At 38.7% G+C, this 19,505-nt stretch overlaps 1 protein-coding gene across 3 annotated transcripts in view; it reads left to right on the top strand.

Moving 5' to 3' along the window:
- The window catches only part of usp32 (ubiquitin specific peptidase 32), a 60,980-nt gene that overhangs the window by 14,055 nt on the left and 27,420 nt on the right, over positions 1-19,505 (top strand). For all 3 annotated transcript variants that reach the window (XM_053321152.1, XM_053321153.1, XM_053321154.1), the window contains exons 2-5: positions 4,618-4,745; positions 11,201-11,306; positions 12,800-12,918; positions 15,516-15,675. In XM_053321152.1, coding sequence (XP_053177127.1) covers positions 4,618-4,745; positions 11,201-11,306; positions 12,800-12,918; positions 15,516-15,675 — 513 coding nt within the window. The remainder of the gene's footprint in view (positions 1-4,617; positions 4,746-11,200; positions 11,307-12,799; positions 12,919-15,515; positions 15,676-19,505) is intronic.

Genomic DNA, 19,505 nt, shown 5'->3' on the forward strand with positions numbered 1-19,505 from the left:
CCCTGAAGACCCCCCCCCCCCCCAACGTTCCTCATCAACCCCCCCCCCCCCCCCCCCCCCCTGTCAAACTGGCCTCCTCTCATTGCTGTCGTAGGCAGTTTCTCGTAATGTATTTGCATCATTTGCTTCTTCAGATGGCTTTGTATGTACAGCTTGGCTATAAAGACGGTGAGGATGAAGGGAGCAGGAGAGCAGCAGAAATCTGAAAGATTCAAGCAGCTGAGGTTGTTTGAGGGCGTGTTTGCTTTGACTATCAGCAGTCACACTGAAACTATGACTAGAAACGGCTCGCGAAGTGGAGCTTTCATCAGTGGTTAATGGTTACTGTGGGGAGAAAAAAGGTCAGCAGGCCCATGATATACTTAAAAAATGTGGATTTGTGTGTGTGTGTGTGTGTGTGTGTGTGTGTGTGTGTGTGTGTGCGTGCGTGTGCGTGTAGGATTGAGCACAATTGAGACTATTAGTGGTAAAACATCAACTAAAAAACAAATGTCTAAAGCAGATTAATAAAATAATGATTAAAGTACATTTTATATGGGTGGTTCAACATCCAATCAAAGTCAAACTTGAAGAATTCACAATAAAAGAATTAAATATGAATTATGATGTTGATATGAAAGCTACTATAATATCTTTTTATAGCTCACTTTATTGAAGTCTATATAAGAAAACTATGAGCTGCAGACATGCAACGAAATGTTGATAACGAAGATTCTTGCAGGATAACTGTTATGTGCATTTATACTAAAAGAAGTAGATTGCGTTATTGTATTACAAATCTTGTGTGTGTGCATGAATGTGTGTGTGCATGAATGTGTGTGTGTCTACCAGCTGGGAAAGCTTTGAGTGTAAACATGAAGCCATATGGAGTGTACTGCCCTCTACTGGCTGTTGTCAACATAGTGTTAAACCATATACACAGCTGATCTGATGATGGAAACACATTTCAAAATAAAAGCCACCTCTTATGTCAACATTAATCAATAATCAGTTAGTTGCCATTGAGGATTTGATTGATCGCCTCACACTGACTGATTCTTCCTTCCTTCCTTTTTTTCCAACAGTTAATTTAAGTGCACTTTACTATATAACAGGAAGTGCACAGTACTAGATGCGACTAACCTTTGATATGATTGTGTTGTTGTTGTTGTGTCTGAGTAGTGAAGCATTGACAGGAAGTGTCACAGTCAATTGCAGGTCAGACTGGAGCAGACTGAAATACTGTTTCCTTCCCAGTAATGCGGTCTGAGTGTTGATGGAGGGATGTGGCTGCTTGGCTGAAATTAGAGAAAGAGCTAAAGTGGCGATGATGGTAATAAACTCCAACTCCCAGCAGCCATCATAAAACCACAGGAGTGTGGTAGCGCTAACATTCGTGATGCAAGAGGAATCATGTAAATGAAACTTCACCGCATTATCCTTATTATCCTCTGTTTACTTTACTGCTCCTCATCTCCACCTCTTTACAGTCTTCCTTTCTATTGAAACAACAATGAATGACTAATGGCAGTACATCCATCATTTAAGCTATAACATGCAAATTATGACTCATCACAAATGTTGCCTGAGCTCAATTGAATGCTTTAAAATAGTTTTGTTTCAAAACTTCAGTCCAAAATCCTAAATTCATGCATTTTATTTTGATGTGAAACCCCTTAACCTATACACACTGACTCATAAATTCCCCATCAGTCATTAATAAATGTTTGATTCATCCTTAAGGAAGCTGTCAGAGAGTGAACAATGTATTCTATTTTAATTGCAATCAGTATTTTATGATCCAGGAGAACATTTTATAGTATAGGAAGGCCATTTTAAAAGTTTTTTTTAATAAACACAGGTCAAATGTATACATTTGCATATACAAAAATGTGTATCCACTGCACAAAATGATGCATTTCATTTCAATTTTTGTATACTGTGGGTCACATTAGGAAAAGTGTATAGGGTGTTTTTACAGCTCTCAAAAAAAAGGGTAAAAATGGGTCAAATTGAACCCTGAAACAGTATGTATGGAAGAATGAGATCATCCTTCATTGGAAGCAGCAAATCTTTGATCGGCCTATTTAATTGACGAATGAATAAAATAATTATTTTCTGATCAATGGTAGACTGGTGGATCTATTGATTTGTTGGGTTTCTAATGGTTTGTCTCTGCACATCCCTACTGGTCCAGTGTGGTGATGGTGCAGGAACCTGCAGTACAGTGCTTTCAGTGTACAGCTGCTTCTGGAAAGCTCCGTCACTGTGTGATGTGGATGTAGTGACAATAGAGCTGTATGTGTTTCACTGCAGCAGCCGAGCAAGCAAGGTAATTGTTGCTATTGGAACTCCCCTGTCCTAGTATCACACACGCACACAGACACACACACACACACACACTGACATTGCTTTTTGTGTGGAAGCTTTGACCAGAGTGCAGCAGAGGACAATAGAGCATGTGTTATATGAAGAGCTGTGTTCCTGATGTTGTTAACATTCACAGCTCTGTAGTAACACTAAGTCATCACACAGGGAGACCATGGGCTAGACTGTGTCAGTCTCTCTGTGTGTGTGTGTGTGTGTGTGTGTGTGTGTGTGTGTGTGTGTGTGTGTGTGTGTGTGTGTGTGTGTGTGTGTAGTTATATATATATTTCCGCAGGTGAAGGTCAGCTCGTTGTCCTGCTGTTGTCAGGAATAGAGAAGTGCAGAAACACTGGATTTATTCCCATTCCCACAACACAGAGGTTCCACAGAATTACAATTTAAACAGTTTTGAGGAATTAAAGGAGAAGTTCAACATTTTTAGATGCTTTAATTTACCCAGAATCAGATCAGTTTCATATCACTTTCTTCTCTTGCTAGTCAGTGACTGTGTTCATTCTGTGGTTATGGGCATGTAGTGTTACTTTATCAAACATGAAAACATCTGGCTGCTGCTGCTGCTGCACTTGCTGCTGGAAACAGCGTTGATGAGAGCACAATTTATGAACCACACAACCAAAACAATGACGTAAAAGAGGCTGAAAAGCTGGGAGAGTTGAGTGGAACCACAAAATTTGATTACTCACACTTTTTACATTACTAACAATGTAGAAAACACTAATTAACATCATACTTTTAAAATGCTTATGTTATTAAAGTGACTTGAGCTGAACTTTTACACACAAACACATCAAACTGGCTGTAATTAACTTGTTATATACTGTGTCTTTTGTCAGGCGGCTCAGCTGTTCATTCAACAGACTGGTAGAAACAAAGTCACAGTAATGTGGACTGAAGCTGAGCTCACATCAGCTGATTGACATCAGCTGGTGTTAATGGGTCACCATCAGTAGCTCATTCATCATCTGATTAACTACCAGCTGAATACTAACATGTAGTCATATTCATACCTTTTATATCTGTGCCTCTCCTCACTATTACTCTGTAGAGTCTTACATGATATATACTGTAGAACTATTTAATATGAATAGTCAGTGGCTTGCTATTGATGGTTGATTGGCCCCAGATTATCATTCAATATTGCATATTTTATGTAGAGCATTAGTATTACTGTAAAAAAAAAAACTAAAAATGAGAATATTGAATTGTCATACATTTTTCATAAAGAAAGAATTAAGTCATTTTTTTAAGTAAAGGAAAACAATGAGTATTTCAAAAATGGTAATAAATGAAGAATAGCTTTATTGTTATTCATTTATTTAACCTAATTATTTAAATTTTATTTTATTTTTGATGAATTAAATTGTGATAACAGTAGTGTGTGATGAAAGTAATTAGAATAGTGAAATATTATTCAATTCAATGCCTTATTTTCATTACACAGCATTACAACCAAATTGTGTGTCCCCTGTGGGTAATACACATAAAAACTAACAGACAATCATCATAAGAAAATATAAGACACACCTTGTATGTGTAAGTATTTTAAATAGTAAATCTACTGGTATATACTGGAATTAATACACTGTTGTAGTTTGCAGATTGAACCCCTGATGACATGTTGTGTAGTCATGGCAGCTGTAAAGCAAATCTGCTCCTCTCATTAGTCAGCTGTTGGCCTGTCACCACTGTACTGTTCAGGTGTTGATGATCCTGTAATTGCTCAGCACAGCACAGGGTCTTGGTCTTGTGGTTCACCTCTAATGTGCTGTAGCTCAGAGGCAGATGTTTGTTTGCATCTGGAAGAACAGCTGTTAAAAAAACAAAAAAAACAGTCACAGTTCAATATTTCCAACATTTCTTACTTTACCCTAGCTGTGTGTGTAATGGTGTGGTTAATTTAGCGTTTCTCTGCTGGTGATTTAACATAGAGTATCTGCTGCTGACATTGCTCATCTCCACAGTATAGTGGAGGTGGTGAGTCTCCAGATTGTGGTGCTTAAATCATCAAAAAGTGACATTTGAAAACTCAGCGTTGGTGTATCTTTCCAAAAACAGTGTCCAGGTTTCCGTCACATTATATAGAGTGTTTAAATATAGTTAGTTAGGAGGATATGCAGTGTTTCTTCTATTTTTGACACTAGCAGGGGGGCGAGTTTACTGTTAAAAATGTATCCCTGACAGCCAAACAGAAGCCGTAGCTGTTGAACAACCTCTCATGTCATCCCCTCTGTCCCTCTGTGTCTCTTCTAGTCACCGATGTGGAACTGAAGCGGCTGAAAGATGCCTTCAAGAGAACCAGCGGCGTCTCCTGTTACATGACCCAGCAGTGCTTCTACAGGGAAGTACTGGGAGATGGAGTTCCCCCTAAAGTTGCCGAGGTAAGTCACAGAGAGGTCACACACTTAAACAGTTAGTATGAAGTGATAGTGGAATCTTTGGGGATATATCTGATAAAGTTCAAGTACCAGCAGCACTAGAAACCTTTATAACTTCAGACAAATTGGAGAAGACGTGTGGGTTTGTTTGTGGTTGAGTGTGTTGTGGGGCTTGGGATCAATATCAGCCTGGATAGCATTACAGCTTGTGCCAGGGTGATAACTGGACAGACTTTTTTTTTTCTTTTTTTTAAGCCCCCCTGTGTCCTCCTCTTGTTATTAGACACCATACATCCACAGTAGACAGTAGACATCCAGCACAGGTACCTTAATAACCTGGAAATAATTAAGAATACCTCTCCATAATCCATCCAGAGCCATTACTTATCTGCAGAGCAGCTCTGCATACCACTAGAGTACACATACATTATCCCTTGATGTTGCATATTTCCTGTTGAATCAGCAGGATGGAGCAGGACATTAGACTGTAAGTGTAGCCAATCGCTCTCATAGCAACAGCTCCACAGTCTTTCTAAAGCGGTCAACAATAAGTATGGAGTAAAGTTTAGTTTTTGTCTTCTTCTGTCACTTATCAAGCACACAGGGAGGTCATCCTCAGACCCAGTGATCTGTCATGATCACTACTTTTGTTGGACGATATATTGTTGCAGAGATAATCGCAATAAACAATATTATTGTCATCTTAAGACCATTTTGCCACAATTGCAGTTAACATGGTAATATTGGTTCAAATACCATACTTAGCTATTTGGGAGGTGCCAGGAACCCTAGTTTCACCTTTATCACTTATACAGTATTTGAAGCCTAAAAGTTGGTTACTCATTACTCATGTCTTAGGTAAAATGAGACATGATATTGTGTGATAGCAGATGTTTTTCTCCAAAAATGAGTGTTGTAAAACCTAAAAAATCCACTCTCTCTGCCCTCTGAAACATGAATCAAGGTTTAATCACACATGTATTGATCAGTCAGATCGACTATTGATGCTTTCTAAACAGATCTGGGGTTTAAAATGTGTTAGACACTTTTTATGAGAGGATTCTTACTGCGAGGAATATGAATATGTAGAATATGAACAGTATGTAAGAGTTAAGAATTAAGCTCAATAGTTTTGTATCAGGACCTTCAGTGTTTGTAAGTGTTTCCTGAATGTCATGTACATATAACAAACACTTCATATATTAATGCTGCTCGTCTCATTTTCAGGCTGTGAGTATTAATTGTGCTACCGTTTTAAAAAACTGTCACGTCTTTTCCTCACAGCCAACCAAAACCGATTAGACACTTTTGAGTTGCAGTTATTTCAGCCTTTAGTTACTTGCAGGGGTTGCAAGATAAAGCTCAGAAGCTTTAATAATACATTCAATAGCATTCTGATTTGATAAGTGGTTCAACTGGATTTGAATTTGCTAAAATGCTATTGAACACTCACCCTAGATCCAAAATGATGATGGATGCTAAGAGGCATCTCTACAACAGACAGTGTAGTTGATCAATCACTGTCACCTGCTCAGCTGCTCAGCTGAATCTGACAGATCCTGACATGTCTTATCTCATAATCATCAATGTACTAACTAGATGAGCTTGCTGTGTCATATAGTTTCTGTGCTGTACGTTTGTGTTATATTTCAGTGTGTAGTTCAGTAGCAGAGGAAACATTGATAACTCATATCTATGCTCCTCATGCACAGATAGAGCACAGTGTTAGTCATCCTGTCCGCCCCCGATCTGCTGCCAGACTCCTTCTAAACACAGTGCTTACAAGTCGTCATTAAACACTACAGCATGTGTCTTCTCCCTCTGCTTTCTCTCAGCATCCCCCTCCCCTTTTCTCCTGTCCTTTTTGTCACCATGGCAGCCGTTACTGCGGTGACAGCTGGTCCAGATGTAAGGTTACTGCCGGTCTCTTCAAACAGAAGCGCGGCCGCCACACACATTCTGACAGTTCAAAGAAAGGCCGAGCCTAATCACCCAGTCGACAAACAGACGTGCTCTTTTTCAGCCTGCTGTAATCTCAGCAAGCACTTTCAATGCAAGATATGTTAGATTTGAATTAACAGCATTCTTCTTTTCATTATTCGGGCAGGCGACTGTATGCAGATGATGGTGCGGTGCTCATCAGTGGCCGTTCAGGGAGGATGCTGAATGCTTTCATGTGTTTGATAAAAATAGAATCAGTTTCAAACAGGAGACAGCTCAGATTTGGGCTGTGATACCATTAGAGGTGTTTCAAATGATCCAAAACAGCTGGAATTTACATTTTTTTCTTTATACATCTCAAAGGGCAACACAGCCTTCGAAGGATGAAGTGATAATCAATTTCTGTTTGTTCAGTTAGACGTGTTTTGGTCATATAGTTTCCATAATGGAAAATATACGCATGAATAAAGAAACTTAAATAACATGATGAAGAATATCTCATCACCTGATTTACGTCAGCTGTTTTCATCACCCACACTTACCACATACATAATTTCTTAGTTTAGTCACATCACATTATATTACAGACTGTATAGATTTCAGTGACACATCGTCCCATTCAGAGGGAAGAATGTTGCTGTGTGTGGGAGGGATTGTGTGGCTCCTGTGTGCACCGGCAAATCATTAAGTGGCCTCTTCACACAGTGCGAGAGCATAGTAATTAGCCGAAGACTAATTAGCAGTGTCTTAATATGCAAAGATGAATTTTTATGGGTAGGTTTTTCAGTTGAGTTAAGGCATCTAGAAGTGCAATCTGCCTGACATTACCACAACATGAGGTAATATAGAGAAGAGGAAATATGTTTGCTAACAGGAACAGCGTCCACAAACAGGAACTCTGCTGATTTTACATATCAAATCCTGTTTCCATGTGTTGGGGAGTACTACTGTATAGGGCTTCAGTTGGGACTGATCTTAGCATAAAACAGGCATGTCCAAACTATTCCATTAAGGGCCGTGTGCCTACAGGTTTTTGTTCCAACCAATCAAGACCGCACAATCTGACCGATCAGCTGTCTGAAGACTGAGATCAGCTGATTAAATGAATCAAGCCTGGTGTGATCCTGCTTGGTTGGAATGAAAACCTTCAGCCTCATGAACCTTTATGGAATAGTTTGGACACTTCTGGCATAAAACAGCCAAATCTTTGACTGAACTGATGGCAGCCCAGTTTTATTGTGGGTAAGGTAGGCACCAGGTTTTGACAAGGTAGAGGAACGTGTGTGGAATGAAAAAAGGAAGATATCTCTGCTTCTGCTGCATCAAACCATTTTTAAAATCCTTGTTTTAAAAAGAAAAAAAATAGTTAACTGTGTGATTGACAATATAAGAGTATAATGTTAAATATTACAAGGTAATGCTCATGGATAGAACTTGGAGGCCAGTCGGTACGTTTGAGAGCCTCAGCCTCTCCTAACTGCACTGTATTGTGTTACAGTTAGGTCTAATAGCCACTTTATGTAGGTGCCATTGAGAAATCCCATCAAGCTTGTCTTGTCATAGCTCAAACCTCGGATTCAACCCCCCCCCCCCCTACAAGAGGGTCCTCAAAAAAGCCTGCTTCCATACAGGACTCAAGAGCTCACTGAATGGAAATGATGACAATGATGCTATGACCTTCACAATTACCACATCTCAACCTAACTGAACACGTACCATCATCCAAACACTTCATAACAGGACAGATATATAGAAAAAGCAGAAAGATCCATTTTTAGTTATCTTGACCTTTTTTCTAGTGTGAGGGCAGCATGTGTAGATTCTGAACAAGGAAATATAAAAGATAAAAATAGCTTATTGAAATAACTACATAATTTAGTTACAGTCTGTTAGCTGTGACCGTAAATGTCCTCAAAGCGGAGGGCGTGGGAGTGGAAACAATACATGGTTTCATTTACTGCCTGAGGGGTTTACCCAGAATCTCTACTGGATACAATAATCAATTTTAAGAAACATTAATAATGCATAATGCAGGTTAAATATTAGAGTATGATGGAGGAACACAGAAGCCTGATCCAGATACAACAGTTTGCAGTTAGTTTTGTTTTTTGTAATAATAACATTTCATTTCTTAAATGTTTTACACTGCAGTTGGAGTGTGGATCCATGTTTTACTGGACTAGAACGTTAAGTTAAATGGACACTATTGCAATTTAGCTTTGTCTGCATTTGTCAATCAGCAGAAAATTAGGCTGCAGCTACTTTGATAATCAATGAATCATCCTTAAATAAGTTATTTTTTAAGCATACATAACCCAACTTAACTCACAACTGAAGTGGCAATGCAGAGAAGTCCATACTTTTAGTCTCTGCTATGGATCAAGCTCCAAAAAGCACTGGATTACTACATTTCCCATAATGCAACCAGTAGCATCTTTGCATTAGACCCTTACTGCCTCATAAATGTCCATATTTCTTTCGTATGCTACAATTCCAGTTTGTAATGCTGGCTCCGTTATAAACGTATCAATACTTACATCATCTCGGTGATGTCATCAGGGTTATTTTGTCACACCTGAGAAGATTTGACAAATGTTTTCACAGACTGAGCAGTACTTTCCATGATGAGCAAACTGACCTTAACCTGCAAGATTGGTGGAATTCCCCTTTAATCTCTGCTTCTTTTTAACTGTCTGTCTATTTTGCATACTCACTCACCTTTTTGTTACTGTATATTCCAGTTTTTAAATGAAAAAAAAAAATAGAAATGACAACAGTGGCATGAATTAAATGACGGCAGTGTTGAGCAGGTGAGACTGTTTGAATGAATCATCAAGAAACTGCAGCTTTAATATGAGTCATTTACAGTATCTCTGAAGATAGAAAAATGAATGGAAATCTTGCTGAACTTATCCTTTTAAAACATGTCAGGTATTTTCATTCATAACCAAATCACAGGTATATTGCTGATACTTTGCTTCCTATCTATCACCATATTATCATGTATAAATGAGGAAGAGTAGTAGCCGTTTTAATAACTCAATACAGATTATAGTAACAAGGATGCAGCATTGGGGGAAGTTTGGAGGAGGCAGATTTAGTTAGCAAAGTGTGACACATGTTGGCTTCCTTTTTTATTTTTCAAACCACAAGTGAAGCTCCCCTGCTTCTGCTGAATGTGACCCACTGACATCAACACACACACTTGATTAACTGACTGACTGCAGAATCAACCCTCCTCGCTTCATTGTACAGCTACAAGTACAACAGCGTCCTCTAGCACAACTCTAACTCAATAAAAAGGGTTGGATTTTTAAAAATGTTGATTTAAATATTTTTGTACTGATAATAAATATTTTTTTGTGTACCCTGAAAGCAGCCTCCACTATCATGTTTCATTTTTAATTTAAAGGCCAGTATGAAAAATAACTACATTAGTCTTAATCTAAATTTTTACCATAAGGAACTGAATTATTTCCACCTTCTCCCTAAATGTGTCATCAAGGAATAATTAAATAACAGGTTTTTTTGCAACAAAGGTCCCTTGCTGGATTCAAACCAGAGCCGTTGCTGGTATATGGCATACGCTGTAACCACTCAGCTACGGAGGCGCTTCTAATTAAAAACCTTTTGACAAACATTTGAAAGAAGGACACTGTTCAAAAGTCTGGCATCATCATCATATTCTTTAAAGGATACTGACTTTATCTTACACACTCCTTCACAAACAGAACTGCTCCAGATGAGTCAGAGTACACATGTTGTCAGGTCTTATCAGCACCTTGCTAACTGTGCTAGAACATTCAAATATGCCCTTTTTTATTTGTTTTGTTCCTTCTTTTGCTTTTCAGCTGCAAATGACAGTATGTTTCATTTGCTGTTATTTTTGGTATCCCACTCTCTTTCAGGCTCTTTTTCTAGCTCTCTCTCTCCTCTTTAAAGAAAATTTCCATCCTCAGTCTCAACTAGGTTGCAAATGAGAAACGCCTACACAATATGTGTGTGTGTGTGTGTGTGTGTGTGTGTGTGTGTGTGTGTGTGCGTGTGTGCGCGTGTGTGTGTGTTGGCCGGGGAGAAGAAATAAACACATAAAAGGCATCACAATCAAACCAAAACATCATTTTCGAACGTGTATATAATCTTGTAATGTGCTGCTCTGTGTTATAACTCATGTGCTGGTGTGTGTGCCCACTGCTCCACTGTCATGGTGTAAATTATATTTGGGAAATGGGACGTAGTCAGCACATTACTTCATAATGCACTTTGTGTGATTTAAACTTGTGCGTAAAGGCTGTTTTTGTGTGTGTGTGTGTGTGTGTGTTTTATTGCATTGTAGTCGATATGATAGCTGTTAATGATATTGAATACAAGCAGGGAGATACAATTACATTGATGTAACAGCAGTCATCACTGAAGTAAAATTTCCCTGTTGTTAATTCTACAGTAAATAAATGGAATAGTGCTAACTTGTTGATCATGTATTTACACTGTGCTCTGTGTGCTCTGTGTGTTCATAGGTGATCTACACATCATTCGGAGGCTCGTCCAAAGGGCTGCACTTTAACAATCTGATCGTGGGTCTGGTGCTTCTGACCCGAGGACGCGATGAGGAAAAGGCCAAGTGTAAGTAATCTCTGAGGAGTTAACAGAAAATTCACATTGAGACTGTTAACTGCTTTTGTACAAATAAGCTCCACCCAGTAAGAATCTTAGAATCTGCAGAAATCATACAAGAACTGGTTTGTATACAGAAACAGATGAAAGCATTTGGTTTATACTGATACAGCTGTGGCACAGATTGGAAACCACACACATCCTATTCAAAAGTCCCAATTGATCTTTATACAAGTACAGCTCTGTTTGTCCGTATGTCAGTTGAAATGCTTGAAGTTTACACGTAGCAACTGTTGTCAAGGTAATTTCATGCTCCTTTTTCCAGCTGCTCACTGGGGCTGAGCTCTATGACCAAAATTTCAAATCCCAATAACCTATCCAGATATAGCATTTTAATATAATGAATAAATAGTTAATAGCCAGCAGAGATACAGGTTGACTCATTTTAACTTAGTTCAGCCATGCATGCTGAATGTGCATTACAGGCGAGTGGGGGTAAATGTATGGATGCTCAAGGCAGTTTGCGTTTGATTTTTTTTTTTCAAAGTGAGGGACATGCTCGATAAAGTCAGCACAGACGATATCACACACACTCTACTGGTCACTCATTCTCAATTCTTTACTATAGATCAGAGACATATGCCTGAAAGTCTTGAAAGCTAAAAAAGGTTAAGTTCCCTTCTCAGATTGTCTTAACACTTGAGAGTCCTAAAGAGGTCAAACTCATGTGTTCAACAAAAGACATTAGTAGCAATGGTTATCAACAGAATGTTCCCTAGTTTCACTTAAATGCAAACCGCCCATGAAAGCACATAACGCCTATGCAAAATGTTGATTATAAACCAAACCCAAGCGTGCTCCTTCCCTGGCTCACAAACAGCCCATCAGCTACAAGTGACATGCAGACAGCCAATCATTTAACAGATGTGTTGTTGGATTGAACCATTGATATGTGACTGTGAGAAGTGTTTCATTCAACAACAGCTCTCATTCTCTAATGTTCTGTCTGTTAGAGGTCACTGATACATAACAAGCTTGTAAATGTGAGCTTTAGGCTGCTCTGCTGTTATATAACACTTCCATATCTGTATATTCAAGTTCAAATGATTCAAGTTGCTTTTTTTTGTGATTTGAAAGTCAGTAAGTCAGAAGGCAATTTTTATAAAGTGTCAGCACTTCACTGGAGTTTAAAATAACATGACAGCAGATAGATAGTGACCAAATGTTCCATCCTTAGTTGTTATTTCAGGGCTTAACGACCATGATGATATATTTAAAGTGTTTTTGTTTTTCTTTCTTGGTCTCTTTTAGTTTTCTCGTTTCTCTCTTACTCTCACTTTGTCTCTTCCTCTTTCTTCCTCTCAGTTGTAGTTGATGTGTTGTGGACTGGATTGACATTGTCGCTCGTTCTCACTGCTAGCTTCCTGTGATAAAGCTGATTCACTTCTGACACTGTGTCTGTATGTATGTATGTGTGTGTGTGTGTGTGTGTCCCCTCACAGACCTCTTCAGCCTGTTTGCCAGCGATCTGGGCGGATATGCAGCCAGGGAAGATATAGAAGCAGTTCTGCAGGTCCTGGATGGAGAAGTCCCTGCCTCCCTCAGGAAGTGCTTCAGTGAGGTCAGAAAACACCACAACCTGTCTGTCACCACATGTGAACATTTACCACCAGCACACCAGTCAGATGGCTCTATTTACTCATTTCTACACTCAGTAATAACAATATCAGCCACATCATCGGGGTTTGTTTCCACATCATTAGCGAGGTTTGTCACATGCTCATAAAACGGCTATTGTTACTAGTTGCCCACACGCAGCCAACTCCACAGAGATGATACAAAGTTTGGCAATAAAGCCAGTTATTGTGCTGGTGATTATAATACAAAAGCTCTTTTCAGCTTTTCTAGTCTCAGCCCACTGCAAACAAGAGCGGAAAACACACAATCAAATAAAAATCCACCCCGGCATTCTCCCACACTATTAGATAACATGAATTTACACTGGTCAGTTAATTCTCGTATTCGGTAGAGCTGTTAAAGTTAATGTGATAATAACCTGTTAACACCAATTATCGTTAATGCATGCTCTGTTCTGGAGATAATCTGAAATATACATATAAATACATAAACATACCTTTTTTGAGAGAACCCCCTTAAATGTGGTTATTAAATGCTAAATGTAATGTAATAAAATGACATCATTGCACAGAAACAGTAAACTAAAATAATAAAACAGAGCCAAAAAAAACACATGTTAAATATACATCAAATGCTACCTATATAAGATTTTTAAAAAGGTGCATATTGGCCGATACCGATATATCAGCTGACCGATATATTGATCAGGTTTTTTGTAGTTACTGTCCATGTGACTTGAGTTACCACCGGAGTACATCTAGTCTTAAATACCATTTGCAAGTGAAACGAACAGCTGGTGCTAATGTAGGCAGCGTTATTAGCACCAACCCATGCCTGATAGTGTATGAGAGAAACCTATAAGGAGCAAGCTTTCAACAGTAATGTTGTTGTTTCCTGTTGTAATTACCAGTATTAGCTGTTTTTCAAGATATTACCTCTGTATTAGCTTATTATTAAGCTGTAATGGCATGTTCCTCTCTTGAAAGAAGGCAGTAATATACAACTGATGTTTTAGACTGCTGAAACATAATTCCCTTTTTATAAATGTGTGAAGCCATGTGATGTGTTTGGGCAGACTACTAATAAGTGGGGTGAAACGGCTAAACTGGTTTTTCATGATCCATTGGAGTCATGGAGTGTTTTACATCACCCACAATGAGCTTTATTAATCATAATTTATTATCTTTAGCATCAGCAGTGAATCAAAGAGATACACACAGTACCTTGTGAGTTCTGTTTGCTCACATGTTGCTAGAGGCAGTAGATGTAGATAGTCTGTCAGCTGTTAATCACTGGCTGTCTCTGGATCAGTGATTTAAACATACAGCAGTGTCCGACACAGCAGAAAGATTCACAAATCACCAGAGAAGGTTAACATTTAATGATTTTTCTATTCAAGCCCTCTGCGTGTTAATCCATTCTCAGTTTAGTGTCAGTGGTGTATTTTTGTGATTATTGATCCACTGTGAGTCACAGCTTTGACATTTTCAAATGAGGGATTAGGGCTGAGCGATGCAGCGGAAAATATGATCACAATTTTGATCCTGATAAGAGTTTAGCATTTAACTTCTCAAACAGGCTTTATCTGCTGTAACAAGCAATACAGGTTAGCTCGCCCTGTAACTTTACATTCAAATGATTCACATATCATTAGCTGAAATGACATGTGATAACTGTTGTGTAGTCACAGTGTCATGTGTCCACTAGAGAAACGTGTCAGTGAGTTAAAGCAGTTTGTTTCAGCTAATCTTACTTCAGACGTGACAGGCACTCCAGATAGCTGTAACCCTGCTAATGATAGCATTAGCGTAGCCTTGTGTGCAGCAGTAGGAGGTAGACATGTACTTTTACACGCTAACTAAAACCTGCAGACTTTTTCTGTTAGATCTATCCATAAAGTAACAAAATGTCCAAAGTCATCATCCATCCACATTTTATTGCAATCCCATATCGAGATGATTTGATCACCCAGCCCTCTGTGGAATGGCATTTGATTGACAGTCTTTCTATCAGCTGTATCCAGCTTTCACCTAGAGATGCAGCACAGTGTAGCGTACACTTCGTCCTAACTTATATTCTTAAGTTTCTGCCCCAACACTTGTCATTCATTTTGACGAGCAGTCGACTTTGAAATGCATATAACCAGAGGTGGAAGTAAATAAGACTGCTACAGAGAATACATCAGTATTTCTTAAAGGCTCTATACTGCTGTATACTTCGATTTGTCATACTGGGTTATTTAAATGAAATGGTTCCCCCTTATAGGTGTCCAAAATGATCCCATCTATGACAACAGCCAAATCCTCACATTTGCAAGAAGCTGGAACCAGATTTTTTTTTTGTCCCATTTTTGCTTGTTAAACAAAAATCAATTTCCTGTCAGTCAACTAATCCATTCATTGATGAGACTTCACAGCAGCACTCCTATAATCAATACAAAAAGCCTATTCTAGCCAAAAGAAAATGTAAACAAGGACACACAGAGTTACAAACAGGTTCAGACTCATGATGACGGATACACGTGAACTTTTATGCTGACCAGTAAACTAATGCTGTCTTTGTTGGCGTGTTTTGCGGCAGGTTGACAAGGTGAACTATGAGCGTTTCAGGAACTGGCTCCTGCAGAACAAAGAGGCTTTCACTTTGTCCAGATGGCTCCTGTCCGGAGGAGTGTGTGTCACGCTCACGGATGACAGCGACACACCCACCTTCTACCAGACCCTGGCTGGCGTCACACACTGTAAGTTCCTTTAAACAGGCTAAATCAATGTATTTTTACATCCAAAGCAAATGTCCTCTGTTAGTTAGTTATATTGATGACCTGGCCAGGTAATGTTAGTTACACCAAACACACAACAAGCAATGTTTAAAAAAAGCACACAAAAAGTAGATTTTACTGCAATTGATAAGTGAGTGAGAAGAAGTACAGTATTTGCTGTTGTACTGATAGAATTAATGGTCTAGAAATTATACAGTATACTGAAATTATTATGGCAACATGTAAGCTTGGAGGAGAAAATGACTTTGAGTAATATGATCTATAAAATATAGGTCCTATATAATATATAATATTATGTGTAAAAAAAGGGTGGAGGGGTTACTTTGTTTTTTTAACCTTTTCTAATAACCTTTATTAGAGAGGTCATTCATTCCAGGTTTACAAGACATTTGAGTATGTAAATCATTCATCATTTACATAAATACATAATAATATAGAAATAACTCCAATATTTGCATTAAGCCTGATCTAAATAAAGCTTCCTTCTATTGCTCTCCCTTTCATTTTACTTTAAATAGCTAACTATGAATATTTGAACAAATAATGTCACACAGTCCACTCCCTATACCAACATCCAGCACAGTCCATTGGAGATGGCAATTTCTATTAAAGCAGGTCAGGTCTCTGTGAGATGATAACTTATTTTGACCACATTCCCCTAAATTTTTCCCTTTGCATTTATATAGAAAATGTTAATCTTTCCATTGTGCAGATTTCATAAATCATTTTAACCAGTCTTGTAATGATGGAGCATCTAGTCAGGGCTTATTTCCCTCCTTATAACATTTTGGTCCTGAATCCAGCACCAGTATTTAAGAAGTCATATATTTGGCTTTCAGGGATTTGTACACATCCTGTAGTTCATGTGTGTTCCTTATACTGCCACTTTTCTGTGATGTGAAGACGATGGCTCCCCCGCTGCATCTCCATCCCTCCCTCCCTCCCTCTCTCCACACAGTCTGCATCCATTGTAGAGTGCAGATGTCTCAGGAAATGCCACAAATGGCTCACAACAACTGTCGTTAAAGCTTGGATGTTAGTCATTGCATTTTTTATACCCCCCCCCAATCAATGGCAGCGAGCGTCCTGGGAAATGACTGACAGGCTTAACTTATCACACTGATTCATTCACTCTCCTCCTTTCACTCAATTTTCCTTTTTTCCCCTTTTTTTATTACTCCGTCTCTCTCTAGCTCAGCCAGGTTTCTCTTCCTCTTAATGTTGCTGCATTCTATATCCACTTCCTATCCATCCTCCTCAGCCCTGCATCATGTACACTGCACTATTTAATGCACTGGTAAATGCTTGATAGCTGTGATATTTATTACACGTACTTACAGTGTCAGCTGCCAAGGTTGACTTTAAGCAGCTGATATAACTAAGTAGGTTGTGTCATTCTTGCTTAATCTTAACAATAAAGACATGAGATCACCCAGTGTTTAGATTTCACACAAAAACTTTGCTTGTGTCTGTTAATATTCTTGGGTAGTGGAAATACTGGATTTGGTGTCAGTATACACAACAGTCTGATTTATAACAGAAATAGCTGTTAACCATATAATTCTTCTAGTGGGGAAACTATTAGAGATAATACAGCATCAGTTGTTTTAAAGTCATTTAGCTCATATTGTTGCATTGTGTATTAGTAATGAGAAAATGCTACATTACTGCTGTTTTTCATAATGATACTTTTTAACTAAAAATAAGCACTTTTTTTCAATAATTTTCAGTGGCATCATATTGTCTTAAAAAGATCATTAATCACTTACAACACCATACATTTAGTTGTGTCCATTATTTCTATAAAGCAGGGCTATCAAAGTCATTTTAGCTCAAGGGCCACATATAGCCCAATTTGATTAAAACCATAAACAGCCTGAGATGTCTTAAGGAAAATTATTGCAATATTATGTCTCAGTTATTTTTCACATTATTTTGTACAGAAGCTGCTGATTGACAACATTTTGCACAATATTCAATATATGAATGGTTTAGATATGACCCACAACATGAATTCATAGTTTTTTCAGAGAATTGTATTCTGGCCAGGGTGGAGAAAAGCAAGCCAAATGTTTGACACCCCTGCTATAAATAGTCAGATGATCAGACATCTGCCTTGCAAATGAACCCACATTTTTTCTGAAGGATAAAACATATTGTAAGAATCATTACATGTAAAATTGAAAACCATACAGTGATAGTTGTTTAAAGTTACAGAGCAAAGTAAATTTAACCAGGCCTTAATTAGCCTATTAAGAACAGAGGCTTGGACAGAACGTGTCTTGTCTAAAGAACCTGGTTGATCACTTTAATCTGCTTGCTCCAAGCTTATCCTCTTAACTTTGTGTATCTCTACACAAAGTGTGTATTTATGTGTGTTTATGTGTGTGTTTGTGTGTTGGAGAGAGAGAGAGAGAGAGAGAGAGTGACATGACTCTTTCCAGAACAAGAACGTAAAGCTTGACTCATGGCAGAGCTTAACACAGCTGCTAACTTGCTAGCCTGTGCCACTGTCACAATATTATGTGAGAAGGAACCTTTGGGAGTAACAGGCTTCGGGACGGGGTGATGTAGTTTCTGTGAACGTTTATTGTGTGGAGTTTACTATGGTACATGCCGGCTGTGGCAGCACCTCTCTAAGGATGCTCTCTGGATAATGGTATGGTATCTCTGCTGCCAGTCGGACAGAGTCGCACCTCTAGGTAGGTATCAGGCCGGACAAGAAGGTACCTTGTGACTATTGTTTGAGGTCTTGTTTGCTTTCCGTCGAATCTTTTTAATCTGCTTTTGTAGTAGAAGCCTCAAACTCTTCTTGGTATTGGTGGAATGTGATTTGAAGACAAATGTAAAGTACTGAAAGCAAGCGTCAAATGCCTCGACAGAATTTTAGCTTATATCTTATTAGGCAAATATTTGTATGACCGCTTTTGTTTGGACAACGTTTAACATTTCGGAACATACCATTTATTATTGGCACCGGTACTGTGTCAACGGTACTCAACCCTACACGAGGCGTATTGTGATCGGCAAGAAAGCCATATCATCAGTGCTTACTTACAGCCCTGTGTCTATAGAACCCCACAGACTCTGATGTTCTGCTTGTCTTCTGTATCTCAACTCCTGAGGCTCATTTACAACTAACCCATGTCGACATAGATAACATCCTTGAGCGTGTGTCCGAGTGGACCGCCAAACTCCAAGCAAATTTTTCTGCTGTAATTAGAAAAAGATGTAAAAATCCACCAAAAGAAGACAGCGATGTAAAACCTCCTTATAAAAGCCTGGAGCGAGCCTGTGATGGATTGGAGGTGTGCTAGGAGACGATCCATAGTCAGGGTAATGAGTTTTATAGATTAACAGTCAGGCGGTAGCACAGCTGTCATGAGGAATGATCGACATGACGAAAACAAGTATTTATTTTCCTTCTTGTCCAGCAGGACTGATCATTCAAAGAAGATGCAGCTATTGTTCCCTCCCAGCTTATATACATCTGCTTCTTGGCTTGAGGAGCAGTATCTGTGGCTAAGAAAGGGTTCTGGTCTAGTTTTTGTTGAATTTCCAATGTCCAACGAAGAAAGATACTCTTGAGTCCCTCGTGCTCGCTCCCTGCCTTCGTCCACAATCCTCAATAATTCATCAGTCTTGTGTTATTTCCTCCATGCTATCTCCATATAGTCCCCTTCAGGTTCTGAATCATTGATTGTGTACTCAGCGCTAGCTTTTAGTCTGTTTAGCTTCAAACATTTGAATCAGGAAGCAGAGTTGAACAGCAGCAGTAAAAAAGGCAATCG

Source organism: Scomber japonicus, chromosome 6 (assembly GCF_027409825.1).
Source record: "Scomber japonicus isolate fScoJap1 chromosome 6, fScoJap1.pri, whole genome shotgun sequence".
Lineage (NCBI taxonomy): Eukaryota > Metazoa > Chordata > Actinopteri > Scombriformes > Scombridae > Scomber > Scomber japonicus.